This window comes from Microcebus murinus, chromosome 1, assembly GCF_040939455.1.
Source record: "Microcebus murinus isolate Inina chromosome 1, M.murinus_Inina_mat1.0, whole genome shotgun sequence".
Classification (NCBI taxonomy): Eukaryota; Metazoa; Chordata; class Mammalia; order Primates; family Cheirogaleidae; genus Microcebus; species Microcebus murinus.
Genome location: NC_134104.1, coordinates 46,624,989 through 46,638,502, shown reverse-complemented (window position 1 = coordinate 46,638,502; position 13,514 = coordinate 46,624,989). Strand labels below are relative to the sequence as shown.

At 37.6% G+C, this 13,514-nt stretch overlaps 1 protein-coding gene and 1 pseudogene across 1 annotated transcript in view; both read left to right on the top strand.

The window, feature by feature from the left end:
* Positions 1-13,514, top strand: part of IMPG2 (interphotoreceptor matrix proteoglycan 2) — a 92,150-nt gene that overhangs the window by 16,495 nt on the left and 62,141 nt on the right. The window contains exons 3-4 of the mRNA XM_012779675.2: positions 2,858-3,024; positions 7,399-7,430. Coding sequence (XP_012635129.1) covers positions 2,858-3,024; positions 7,399-7,430 — 199 coding nt within the window. The remainder of the gene's footprint in view (positions 1-2,857; positions 3,025-7,398; positions 7,431-13,514) is intronic.
* Positions 3,080-10,297, top strand: LOC142870387 (small nuclear ribonucleoprotein G pseudogene; annotated as a pseudogene).

Sequence of the window (13,514 nt, the reverse complement as noted above, 5' to 3'; positions counted from 1 at the left end):
GTGTGGATACTTTATATCGCCTTTGCCTTACCCAAATCAGAGCTTCAAGTATGTCCATCCCCCAGATGGTGCATACTGCACCCATTAGGTGTGAATATACCCATCCCCTCCTCCCTGATCCCATCTGCCTCCCATCTGACACCCAATGAATGTTACTACTATAGGCACACTTAAGTGTTGATCAGTTAATATAAATTTGATGGTTAGTACATGTGGTGTTTGTTTTTCCATTCTTGGGATACTTAGTACAAGTATGGGCTCCAGCTCTATCCAGGATAATACAAGAGGTGCTAGATCACCATTGTTTTTTTGTGGCTGAGTAGAACTCTATGGTATACATATACCACATTTTATTAATCCACTCATGTATTGATGGGCACTTGGGTTGTTTCCACATCTTTGCAGTTGTGAATTGTGCTGCTATGAACATCCGAGTGCAGATGTCTTTTTTATAGAATTTCTTTTTTCTTTTGGGTAGATTCTCAGTAATGGGATTGCTGGATCAAATGATAGTTCTACTTGCAGCTCTTTGAGGTAGCTCCATATTACTTTCCACAGAGGCTACACTAGTTTGCTGTTCCACCAGCAGTGTATAGGTGTTCCTATCTCTCCGCATCCATGCCAACGTTTATTGTTTGGGGACTTTTTGATAAAGGCCATTCTCATTGGAGATAAGTGATATCACATTGTGGTTTTGATTTGCATTTCCCTGATAATTAGAGATGTTGAGCATTTTTTCATGTGTTTTTTAGCCACTAGTCTATCTTCTTTTAGAAAATTTCTGTTCATGTCCTTTGACCCTATCGGGTGGTTTGATTTTTTTCTTGCTGATTTTCCTGAGTTCTATATTAGATTCTATTCATGTAGCACTTTGCAGTTTATAAAATGCTTTTACATATTAGGTGAGGCAGTAATTATTCATCCCATTAAAAAGAGAGATGAGTACACTGAAACTTTGAATAGTTAGGTAAGTTACCCATGGTTATCAAATTAGTACTTAGCAAAGCTGGGGCTAGAACTTACATCTTCTGACTCTATGAGTCTAGAGGCTCCACCTCAATATACTTCCTGATGAGTGTTCAGTCTTCTTGCAATGAAAAATAATTTCCTTGGTCTTTTGTCTGTTACATCCTTCTTTCTTCCTTTCCACTCTCCTCCTTTTTCCTCCCATACCAGTCTATTTATTGCCTACAGTGCCCTGCACCTTTGCAATGGTTATAGGCCAATGGTATACTCAGTGCTATATAAAATGTGCAGACATCTTATTTACCAGCCTTTGAGATTTGATGCTTTGAAATAACATAGCAGATAGATTGGATGTTTTTATTTTAATGCAGCAATATATTTCTCCTAAATATCATTTTTTAGTTCAGACACACATATATATATATTTCTAAGATTAATGGACTTTATTTTTTAGATAAGTTTTAGGTTTACAGAAATATTGAGCAAAATGTTTACAGAGTTACCATATATCCCTTCAACTTCCTAACAGATCCCCCTATTATTAACATTTTATATCATTATGGTACATTTGTTACAGTTTATGGGACAATATTCACATGCTATTATTAGCTGAAGTTCATAGTTTAATTAGGGTTCACTCTTTGTATTGTATATTGTATGGGTTTTGACAAATGTATAATGCTATCTATCTTCCATTATAGTATCATACAGAATAGTTTCACTGCCCTAAAAATCTTCTGTGCTCTACCTATTTATCCCTCCCTCCTGGCAACCTCTGGCAACCACTGATCTTTTTATTGTCTTCATAGTTTTGTCTTTTCCAGAATGTCTTTGGAATCATACAATATGATCATACAGTAGTCTTCTCAGATTGATTTCTTTTCACTTAGTAATATGCATTTAAATTTTCTCTATGTCTTTCTGTGGCTTGAAAACTCATTTCGTTTTTATCACTGAATAATATCCCATTATATGGATATACTACAGTTTGTGACAAACTTGTCACCTCCAAACTTTGGCAATTATGAATAAAGCTACTTTAAACACTTGCACATAGGTTTTTGTGCGGACATAAGTTTTCAGTTCATTAAGATAAATACCCAGGAGAACAATTGCTGGATTTCATTTTCTTTTTACGTATAAAAATGACTCATCATTATCTTATGTTATCTAATATGAAATATAGTAGCTTGAGAGTGATAATTTCAGATAAATATCCTCTTCCTGATTTTATGAAGTACTTTCAGCTTCCTGTAAGCTTTGAGGAAAATTTCGAATACTCCTATTTTTATCAGAGATATGTGATGAGCTTTTAAGGGAATGGATGCAATAACTATGGATGCAATAGCTATGCATAATAATATTGCAATGGATGCAATAACTATGCCACTGCATTTTGCCAAAAAAGTTCTAGGCTATTTGTGAATGTCATTAACTCCTTCCTAAGACATCCTGAGAATCCAAGAAACTGGTTTTAGAAGTTGTGACTTCAGGAGAATATCTGTAAACATTAAGGAAACTTAAAAAAGTCACAGTATCTATTAGGAAAACACTAGATTAAATACAGTATACTCAATATCAGCTCCACCTTCGTAAAGCATAAATGTGGAGTTTTTAAGAGGTGGGGCAAAAATCTCCAGCTCATTGAGGAGTGAATCAATCCCCTTTGCAAGGGAAAAGGGGTGAGGAGTAAAAATTCTCTTCAAATCTGAAAATTTTAGACTAGATATACAGAATGGCATTGACTGAGAATCATTCCTGTGTCCCTCCAGAAAAGACACTGTGGACAAGAGTATCTTAGGGGAATCTGAATGAATCAGTCCATGATCATGGTGAGAACTACCAGAGCATGTTAGCTTTTTATAAAAACCCCTCTTTGTCCATTTTCCAGTGTGTCAAGAAGCTGTCTGGGAAGCCTTCAGGACTTTTTGGGATCGACTTCCTGGGCGTGAGGAATATCATTACTGGATGGATATGTGTGAGAATGGAACCACAAGTATATTTGAAATTGGAACAAATTTTAGTCAGTCTGTTGAACATAGAAGCTTAATTATGAAGGTAAGTGTCATAACAAGGGAAGGAGTTGCTGAGATGATGAAGGTCCTAACCAGACAATGAGGTAGAGAAAGAGAACTTGAGAGACACAAGATTTTCAGGACTCTGATGGATTGGATGGGAATGGGATAGGGTGAAGAAATGGCTCAGGAAGCCTTCTGGTTTCTAGCTTGAGTGATTATAGCTGAAAACTGAGGCAGAAAGACATAAGACATCTGGCCTACCATGGGAGCGTGCAGGAGGCCTCGAATTCTGTTCTTAGCTATCTCTCATCTGGTGGAGTAGATACCATGAGCAAAGCTCACCCTCTCAAGTTGAAAAAATTTATGGCCAAGAAGTTATCATTGAAATTAACTGGTGGCAGACATGTCCAAGGAATATTGCAGCGATTTGATCCCTTTATGAACCTTGTGATAGATGAGTGTGTGGAGATGGCAACTAGTGGGCAATAGAACAATATCGGAATGGAGATAATATAAGGAAATAGTATCATCATATTAGAAGCCTTGGAATGAGAATAAATAATGGCTGTTCAGAAAAGAAATCCATGTCCTTCGTACAAAAGGCCTGTTTTACTATGACATCAAAATTGGGTCCTGTGCATTTTCATATTAAACTTTTTGTTAAATAAACTTTAGTAGTAGCATAAAAACAAAACAAAACAGGTAGAGAAGCAGCTCTGAAGGTGTACCAGGGGGAATGAGTTCACTTTTGAATGTGTTCATTTGAGCCTCCTGTGTGAAATGTGAATTGCTCAATATTTAGGTATGTAGCCAAGGATCAGGGTTTGGGTTGTAAATGTAGCTGTAGGGATCACCAGCCTTGAGGTAGTGTAAGCATACCTTGTTTTTATGTGCTGTGCTTTATTGTGCTTTGCAGATATTGCATTTTTTTTACAAATTAAAGGTTTGTGGCAACCCTGTATTGAGCAAATCTGTCAGGGCCATTTTCCAACAGCATGTGCTTCCTTCATGTCTCTGTGTCACATTTTGGTAATTCTTGCAATATTTCAAATTTTATTATTTATATATATGTCGCGCCCGCCTCACCAGCAAGGAAGACGCGGCAACTGGAGTTCTTCTGACAGTGCTTTAATGGGGTTCCCTTTAGACTTACATGATGCGGAAGACCCAGCCCGGCAGCACGCAGGCTGCTATATACCCTAGAAGCACAACCCCTAAGCTGGGATAGGCCGCTCAGCTGTCGAGCCGCCAAAGCATTGGTCCATAGTAGGATCCTTCATTTGCATGCTTGCGCCACAGGGTAACCGACAATTGCGCGTGCACTGAACTTGTTTACTGCTCTAGGCAAAGCCGGAAACAGGTGCCATCTTGTAATGGCGTTGACACCGCGCCCCACATATATATATTGATAAATGATCTTTGATGTTACTATTATAATTGTTTTGAAGTGCTATGAATCATACCCATATGAGATGGTGAACTTAATCAATAAATGTTGTGTGTGTTCTGACTGCTCCATCTACCCACCGTTCCTCCACTTCTCTACCTCTCTTCAGTCTTCTCTATTCTCTGAGACACAACAATATTGAAATTAGGCCAGTTAATATCCCTGCAATGGTCTGTCAGTGTTCAATTGAAAGGAAGAGTCATGTGTCTCTCACTTTAAATCAAAAGCTAGATATGATTAAGCTTAGTGAGGAAGGCATGTCAAAAGCTGGTAATCCCAAACTAGACCTTTTGCATCAAACAGTTAACTAAGTTTTGAATGCAAAGGAAAAGTTCTTGAAGGAAAATGCTACTCCTGTGAGCACACAAATAATAAGAAAGCAAAACCACCTTACTGCTGATATGGAGAAAGTTTTAGTGGTCTGGATTGACATCAAGCCAGCCACAACATTCTCTTAAGCCAAAGCCTAATTGAGAGCAGGGCCATTTTCTCTCCAGTTCTGTGAAGGCTGAGAGAGGTGAGGAAGCTGCAAAAGAAAATTGGAAACTAGGAGAGGTTAGTTCATGAAGTTTAAGGCAAGAAGCCATCTCCATAACGTAAAAGTGCAAGGTGACTCAGTAAGTGCAGATGTAGAGCCTGCAGCAAATTATTCCAGAAGATCTAGCTATTGTAAGTGATAAAAGTGGCTACACTGAACAGCAGATCTTCAACGTAGACAAACAGTCTTCTACTGAAATAAGATGCCATCTAGGACTTTCATAGCCAGAAAGAATGCCTGGCTTTAAGCTCCAAAGGACAGACTGACTCTCTTTTTAGGAGCTAATGCAGTTGTTGACATTCATTGGAAGCTAATGTTTATTTACCATTCCAAAAATCCTAGGGTCCTTAAGAATTATGCTAAATCTTCTTTGCCTGTGCTCTGAAAATCGAACAACAAAGACTAGATGACAGCACGTCTGTTTATAGCATGATTTACTGAATATTTTAAACCCTCTGTTGAGACCCGCTGCTCAGAAAAAAGATTTCTTTCAAAATATCACTGCTTATTGAGAATTCACCTGGTCACCCAAGAACTCCATTGGAGACATACAGGAGATTAATGTTGTTTTCTTGCCTGCTAACACAACATTCATTCTGCAGATCAGGGAGTAATTTTGACTTTCAAGTCTTTTTGAGAAATACATTTCATAAGGCTAAAGGTGCCATAGATAGTGATTCCTCTGATGGATCTGGGCAAAGTAAACTGAAAACCTTCTGGAAAATATTTACCATTCTAGATGCCATTAAGAACATTTGTGATTCATGGGAGATCAAAATATAGACATTAATAATAGGAGTTTGGAAGTAGTTGATTCCAACCCTCATAGATGATTTGAAGGTGTTCCTGGCTTTAGTAGAGGAAGTAACTGCAAATGTGCTGGAAATAGCAATAGAACTAGAATGAGAAGTGGAGCCTGAAGATGTGACTGAATTGCTGCAACCTCATGATAAACCTTGAACAGATGAGTAGTTGCGTCTTATGAATGAGCAACAGAAAGTGGTTTCTTGAGATGGAATTGACTGCTGGTGAAGATGCCATGAACACTGTTGAAATGACAACAGAGAATTTAGAATATTACATAAACTTAGTTGGTAAAGCAGTGGCAGGGTTTGAGAATATTGACTCCAATTTTGAAAGAAGTTCTGTGGGTAAAATGCTATAGCATGCTGCAGAGAAATATTTCATGAAAGGAAGAGGCAATTAATGCAACAAACTTCATTGTTGTCTTATTTTATGAAATTGCCGCAGCCACTCCAACCTTCAGCAACCACTACACTAATCAGTAAGCAGCCGTCACCATTTAGGTCACACTCTTCACCAGCAAATAGATGATGACTCACTAAAGGGTCAAATGATTGTCAGCATTTTTTTTTTTTTTAGCAATAAAGTTTTTTTCTTTTTTTAAAAAAATGTTTTAATTAGATTTAGGGGGTATAAGTAATAAAATATTTTTTAATTAAGGCATGCACATTTTTTAAGACATAATGCTATTGCACACTTCATAGACTACAATATAGTATAAACATAACTTTTGTATGTACTGGGAAACCAAAAATTTGAGTAACTTGCTTTATTACAATATTCACTTTATTGTGCTTTTATTTGGTTTGGAACCAAACCTGTAGTATATCTGGGGTATGCCTGTAGTTTAAATCTTGAGAGTAGCTGAGATTATTCTGAGAGAGTCTGTAGAGTAAGAAGAGCAGTGAATCACTTGTAAGTACCTTGAGAGGTATTTAGAATAATAGTATCTCTATTTTACAGATGAGGAAATTGAGGCCTAGTATCGGAGAGACCTTGGGATTTGCCCGTATAGCTAATGAGGGGAAACTGGAGCTTGAAACTAGGTCTCCTGATGCCATGTTAGTGTTCCTTTCTTTATATTGGTCTCAAAATAAAATTACTAATTTAAAGAAAACTTACATAGTATTTGCTTATTTGCTTTGGAACGCCTCTGAGGAATAATCCAAATATTGATATGTCTTTTTGTCCGAGTTCTGTAGAAACAGATGTATCAGTTATTTTATCCACATGTTTATGTTGTTCTAGGATGAGAGTTATTATAAATACATTAGATCACAAAATTCTTTTATTCTATGTCCATGGCACGTTTATGTAAAACTCTACCAATCTCTAATTTGTAGACCATTTTGGAATGATTGGCAGGTCAAGTCTGTTAATCTGTGTCCATTAAGATAGAGCATAGGAATTTTTGGGTACAAAAACAGAGACTGAGTGTTGAGCCATTTCCACAATTACAAAACAAACTTGGCATATTAGTACCTGGTTTAATCATTTGTCTAACCATAGAGAATAGTAACATAGATTCTGCCATATTAGGGCAGTAGTGTTCTCTATGGAATAAGTTTTATTTACTACTTAATAACTTATTAACTCAGTTATTTTTATATCTTTGTTTTCCTTAGAAACTGACTTACGCAAAGGAAACTGTAAGCAGGTCAGTATCTCTTTTTCCCTAAATTCATGTTTGGCAACATAGATGTGTCATACCTAATTCAAGACTCACCACAAATTTAATAATGCCTTTCTGTTTTCTTGCTAGTTCCTGCAATGACCAGGCCTGTGGCTTACTCCCGAATACTTTTTCTCATCTTCAGGCTACCTCCCTTTCCAGACCACCCTCATAGCCACTGTGCTTGTTTACTGTCTGACTTTATCACAAAGCAGACTTTTTCCTGTCTTGCATAAGAAAACAGATTTATAGTTTATATGGAATTATCTGTTGCTGAGGTTTAAAGGCTAAAGATAAAATTATTCTGAAATGGTGCACCCTAGTGCAGGATAGTTTATTAAAATGATGGGTGGTAGTGTGGATCAATTTCTTGACTATTAATGATTATGGTCTCTAAACAGGAATAGCACAACATTGATGAATCCATCAGTGCTATGATTATTGGCTCTTTTGACCTTTAGGCTTAGGGCTAAGGCCATTTCTGGCTCCTGGGCAGTAGGAATACATAGTAGATCACAGAAAATAAGCGATTTTGAGTCCACAGGGGCTAAAGGTTCATAATTCTACCCATCCTCAGAATATCTAGATTATGCCAGTATGTGGGTGCTTGTACAGGAAAGTACCACTAGGGTATGTAATCCAGATCAGAGTCCAGAATTTTGCCTCAAGTTAGAGGGAAGGACAGATTGAAAAGCCAAGTAGATGAGTCAGTGTCCAGAGATCTAGCCTGGACTGCAGGGTCAAGACAAAAGCCTAGTTGGAGTATACATGTGGGTGGTAGTGGGGTGTATCCAGGTTTTAAATTGAACCCAAGTGAAGAGGAGGGAAATGGGACTCTTTCTGGTCTTCTTCGTGGAGCCAATACTATTGCATCTATTCTGGGGTTTAGGATTAAGCATCTACATAGATGTGGGGCCACGTGGTCTCTTGGGTGTGATCTCTCCACCACAGAGAGCCAGAGCTACCTTGTTATTGCCCTTGCAACAGACAGTTGGCTAAGTATTCTGGTGAATCCTGCCTGTCCCAATACAATAATTTTCACAGTTGTATGAACAATATGGTAAAGGGCTCTACTGATCATGAGATGGGCAGAGATTTGAATAGGGGCTTGAAATGAAGAGGAGCTTGAAGCAACTTGACTATTCCTGGAATCCCCATTCTACTTATTTCAGGGTTCTCTTAAATGCTTGCCCCCATTTCATAGGACTAGAGGAGGAGATGAGGCAGAGGGTCTATTGTGTTACATAGCAAGAGTCTGTTGTGATAAAGAGTTCTGGGCTGGGGGTTCTACTTCAGAGCCCTGTGTTGATGAAGGATAGCATTTGTCTCATGTTAGTTTGTTATCTGAATTTGCTGGACTTGTTGGTGGTTGACTTTGTTCTCAGCTTAATTTTTTTTTTCTCCTCCCTCCCCAAACTCTTAATTTTTTTTTTTTTTTAAATAAACAGGGGGCCTTCCTCATTCAGGAAGTTCTAGGCCAGTAGTTTGCAACCTTGGCTGTACTACATCTCACCCCTAGAGATTGATTTAAAACGTTTGGAGCATGGCCTGGGCATGGGGATTTTTAAGAGATCTTCAGGTGATTGTAGTGTGCAGTTCATGTTGAGAAACACTGTTTTAGGCTATTGAAAGATTATTAATGAGTGAATAGCCTTAACAAGAAAAAGAAAACACAAGTGCAAAGTATGATTCATCTTCTGGAATGGGTTTCTAGAATAAGTCCAGGAACTCTATCAAAAGAACTGTCACAGACTAGCATGTTTATTCTGAACAGGAAGAAATCATCAATGCATAACTGTTAAAATGGGGTGTTGTACTTCCACTGCCCAATATTCTTAAGAGAGAATAGGAGAGTGTTCAAAGTGTGAATTATTCATATTTTCTCTGCCTATGCAAAAGATTATTTTAAGAAAATATTTACTAATAGTCTGACTGGAAATATATTGCTTACAAAGCACATTTCAATAAACACTGTATTACAATATACACTTTTACTTTTATTTACTTTTTTCTTAAAGGCAACTTTTCCTTAGCAATATTCTCTAACTATCTGTAAATCTAATGATAGAACTGGAAGGAACTTTAGAGGACATCTCATCTAACTTTCGCAGTCTACAGAGCCAAGAGTGACTTGTCCAAGCTTTCCTTAAGTTCAATGTACCCAAAGCTGAATTAATCATTTCCTCACAAATCAGTTTCTTTCAAGGTTCCTTTCATCAGTGAATGAAAGGCATCATCATCTATCTACTTGCTTAGATTTCTCTTTCTTGCCTTCTCCTTCTCTATTTCTATTTCCTAATTATCTCTTGCTTCCATCCATTTCTTTCTGACCCCACTGTCCCTATCTTAATTCATATGATCAACACTTCTTTGGCTGGGTGTGGTGGCTCACACCTGTAACCCTAACACTTTGGGAGGCCGAGGCGGGAGGATTTCTTGAGCTCAGGAGTTTGAGACCAGCCTGAGTAAGAGTAAGACCCCATCTCTACTAAAAATAGAAAGAAATTAATTGGCCAACTAAAAATATATAGAAAAAATTAGCCGGGCATGGTGGTGCATGCCTGTAGTCCCAGCTACTCGGTAGGCTGAGGCAGAAGGATTGCTTGAGCCCAGGAGTTTGAGGTTGCTGTGAGCTAGGCTGACACCACGGCACTCTAGCCCAGGCAAGAGAGCGAGACTCTGTCTCAAAAAAACAAAACAAAACAAAACAAAAAAACCCACTTCTTTCCTGGTACAAAGGCTTGTACATATGTCTCTCCACCTCCTTTGGAGCCATTCTTTACATTCTGGCCAGAGATCTTTCAAAAGAATAAATCCAATCCTGCCCTCCCCTCTGTAAGACGATTTACTATTAATAGCTCCTCATTGTTTTTTTTTTTTTTGCTTTTCTTTATTATTTCCTTTTTTTAATAAAAATTAATTTAAACTTTTTTTTTCTTTTTTTTTTTTTCCTTCATGCTTTTACGAGTCTAGGTCATGCACTCATTGCTCTTAAGATCAAGATTAACATGGCCCACAAGGCTCTTCACAATTAGGCCTTTGTTTAAGACTAGCCTCATCTGTCTCAAATAGTTTTCTTCTCAAACTCTGTGGTTCAGCTACACTTTTTTTAAAAGACCACTCATGTGCTGTTATGTTTCTGTCTTTGTTGTCTGGCTAACTTACATTGCTTTTTTGATCTCAGTTTAGCTACCATTTCCTCTAGGAAGTGTTCCATGATCCATGATCCCCTCCCCGCCCCCAAATCTGTCCTATACCTTCTTCACCTTAATATTTCCAGGGCCTTAAATACTGCCTGGCTTATGTTAATAATAAGTGTTCAGTAAGTACAGATAGTCTCCAATTTATGATGGCTCAACTTAACAATTTTTCAACTTTACAATAGTGGGAAAGTGATATGCGTTCAACCATACTTCAAGTACCCATACAACCATTCTGTTTTTCACTTTCAATATAGTATTCGATATTCAGTACACTATTCAAGAACTGATATGCACTTACATGTAAAAACATCATAAAGATGTCAAAGAGAAGAAAAATAAGACTTTTTCTTTACCATCTTGTCATGGAATTGGGCAGGTAGACTCCATGGTAGACCACTGTGAGGCATAGGTCTTGATTTATTTTTCTGAATTGAATATTAAAGACATTCCATTTCACTCTAAATCTAGGCCTATAACTAAAAATACTAACATATCAGCAGTTAGAGTATTATGGAAAGCTTCTTCCTCATAAGAATGGATAATGGGGTTTGCCCTTTTAAATGGCTCAGAATACTTTAATTCAATAATTACCAAATTAGAGGCTTTTTACTTATAGATCACACATTGTTGTAAGTACTTTATTATTTGTATTAATGTAATCCTCTAAACAATGTACTAAGTCTGGCAGTATTATTATCCTTCCTTTAAAGAGAAGGAAATTAAGAAGCTTATCCAAAGTCACAAAACTATTAAGTGGTGGAGCCAGTATTCCACTCTTATGCTATAATGCATCTCTATTGAAATTATCTGAATTTTCTAGATCATTTAGAATTAAAAAATTGGTTTTCTTTGCTGCATGTATATATGTATGTGAATAAGAAAGGACAAACATGAAGAATAAAAATGTTTCCATTTAAATGGTTTTTATAATTAAAAAATGATACAATGAACTTTTATCTAGATCTTTACACCAACTTAAAATTCTTGTCCACTGCAGTTAAAAGAAACTAATTTTAAATGAATAAACATTTAGAAAGCAACTACATTATATAAGACAAATTTCTCCATTGTATTTCTTAATCAGTGAATCAATCAGCATATCGAACATCTGCCATGGGATCTGTCAGTGAGTCCACACAGAGAGGGACAGAGCTATGGACAGGGGAGGAATTGACGTTTTGGGGTTTGTCTTATCAACAACTTGTTCTTAATTTTGCTTGTTTCATTTTAATATCAAAATAATGGTTCCTCAGGCTTTGGGGAAACATCAAGTGATCAAAAAGAACAGAATTCCTAGTAGAGGGCAGGAAGTACCTTCCGTTTCTTTCTGTGCCGCTCTGCAGCACATTCAGTGAGAGTTGGTGGCAGAATATGCTGCTTCCTGTGCTGTGCTTTTGTCAATGAGTGTGGGCCAGTGCAGGGTTATCTTGTGGTACAAACTGGTAGTAAGTACTCTTGGGGCAAACAATACATATGAACTAAAATATAAGTGCATTTTGAGAATGTAAAAGTTTGTATCCTTCTCATGAAACTAGGGCAGATCAAATGGGAGTCGCGTGAAGACTGCCAACTGTGCTAGTTGCTGAAAGGTGGTGACCTGGGGTTAGGTCACACAGGAAGTGATACCAAGGGAGTGACCTAATAATTTACGAAGCCCATCTTTCTTTGAGTATTATAGTCATCCATTAAAACTGTTAATTTGCCTACCACTTTTGCATATTCAAATTTATTTTCATGATTTTTTTGAAATTATTTTTATATTCTCCATGTTAAGAGATTCTTGTATTAGTTGTCTACTGCTGCTGCAACAAATTAACCCCAAACTTGGCGATTTAAAATAACATAGACTTCTTATCTTCTAGTTCTGTAGTTCAGAAGTTTCTCATGGGTCTCAAAGTGTTGACAGGGATACATTCCTTTCTGGAAGCTGTAGAGGAGAATCTGTTTTCTTGCTTTTTCCAGCTTCTAGAGACCACCCACATTTCTTTGCTCAGGATCCTCTTCCATCTTTGAAGCCAGCAAGTCAAGTCTGGCCAAGTCTCTCTCACATCACATCACTCTGACTTTTTTCTGCCTCCCGCTTCCAAATTTAAGGGATCTTGTGATTACATTGGGCCTGCTGGATAACCCAGGATACTGTGCCTATTTTAAGGTCAGCTGATTAGCAACCTTAATTCTACCTACAACCTTAATTCCCTTTTGCCATGTAACCTAACATATTCACAGGTTCTGGGGGTTAAGATAATGGACATCTTTGGAAGGCTACTATTCTGCCTAACACAATTCTTCTCTGTAATTTAAATTGCAGAACTCTATGTGAACTCTAACCCATTTTCTGATATATGACTTATATCAAATATTCTGCTATAGCCCATTTTAAGCTTCCTCTTCTATCATTTGCCAAATCTCTTAAGAAAACATTTTTCACCTGTACTCAGGCCCTTGCAGTCCATCTTTCTTCTTAGGAATCTCTGCCTGTCATAGTTTCTCTCTCTTGAGTCTCCAATGTCTACCTTCACTTACTCCTTCCCATAGTATTTAAACATGCTCAAGTCTCTCCCATATTACCTCTTTTAAAAAAGTCTCTCCTTCAGCATTTCTTCCTTCCTTCTCTTCCTTCTTCCCTTCCTTCCCTTCCTTTCCTTCCCTCTTCCCTTCCTTTCCTTCCTTCTTCCCTTCCTTCCCTTCCTTTCCTTCCTTCCCTTCCCTTCCTTCCCTTTCTTCCCTTCCTTCCCTTCTTTCCTTTCCTTCCTTTCTTTTCTTTCTTTTCTTTCTTTCTTTTCTTCACTGGAGTCTCTCTCTGTCACCTGGGCTAGAGTGCTGTGGCATCAGCCCAACTCATAGCAACCTCAAACTCCTGGGCTCA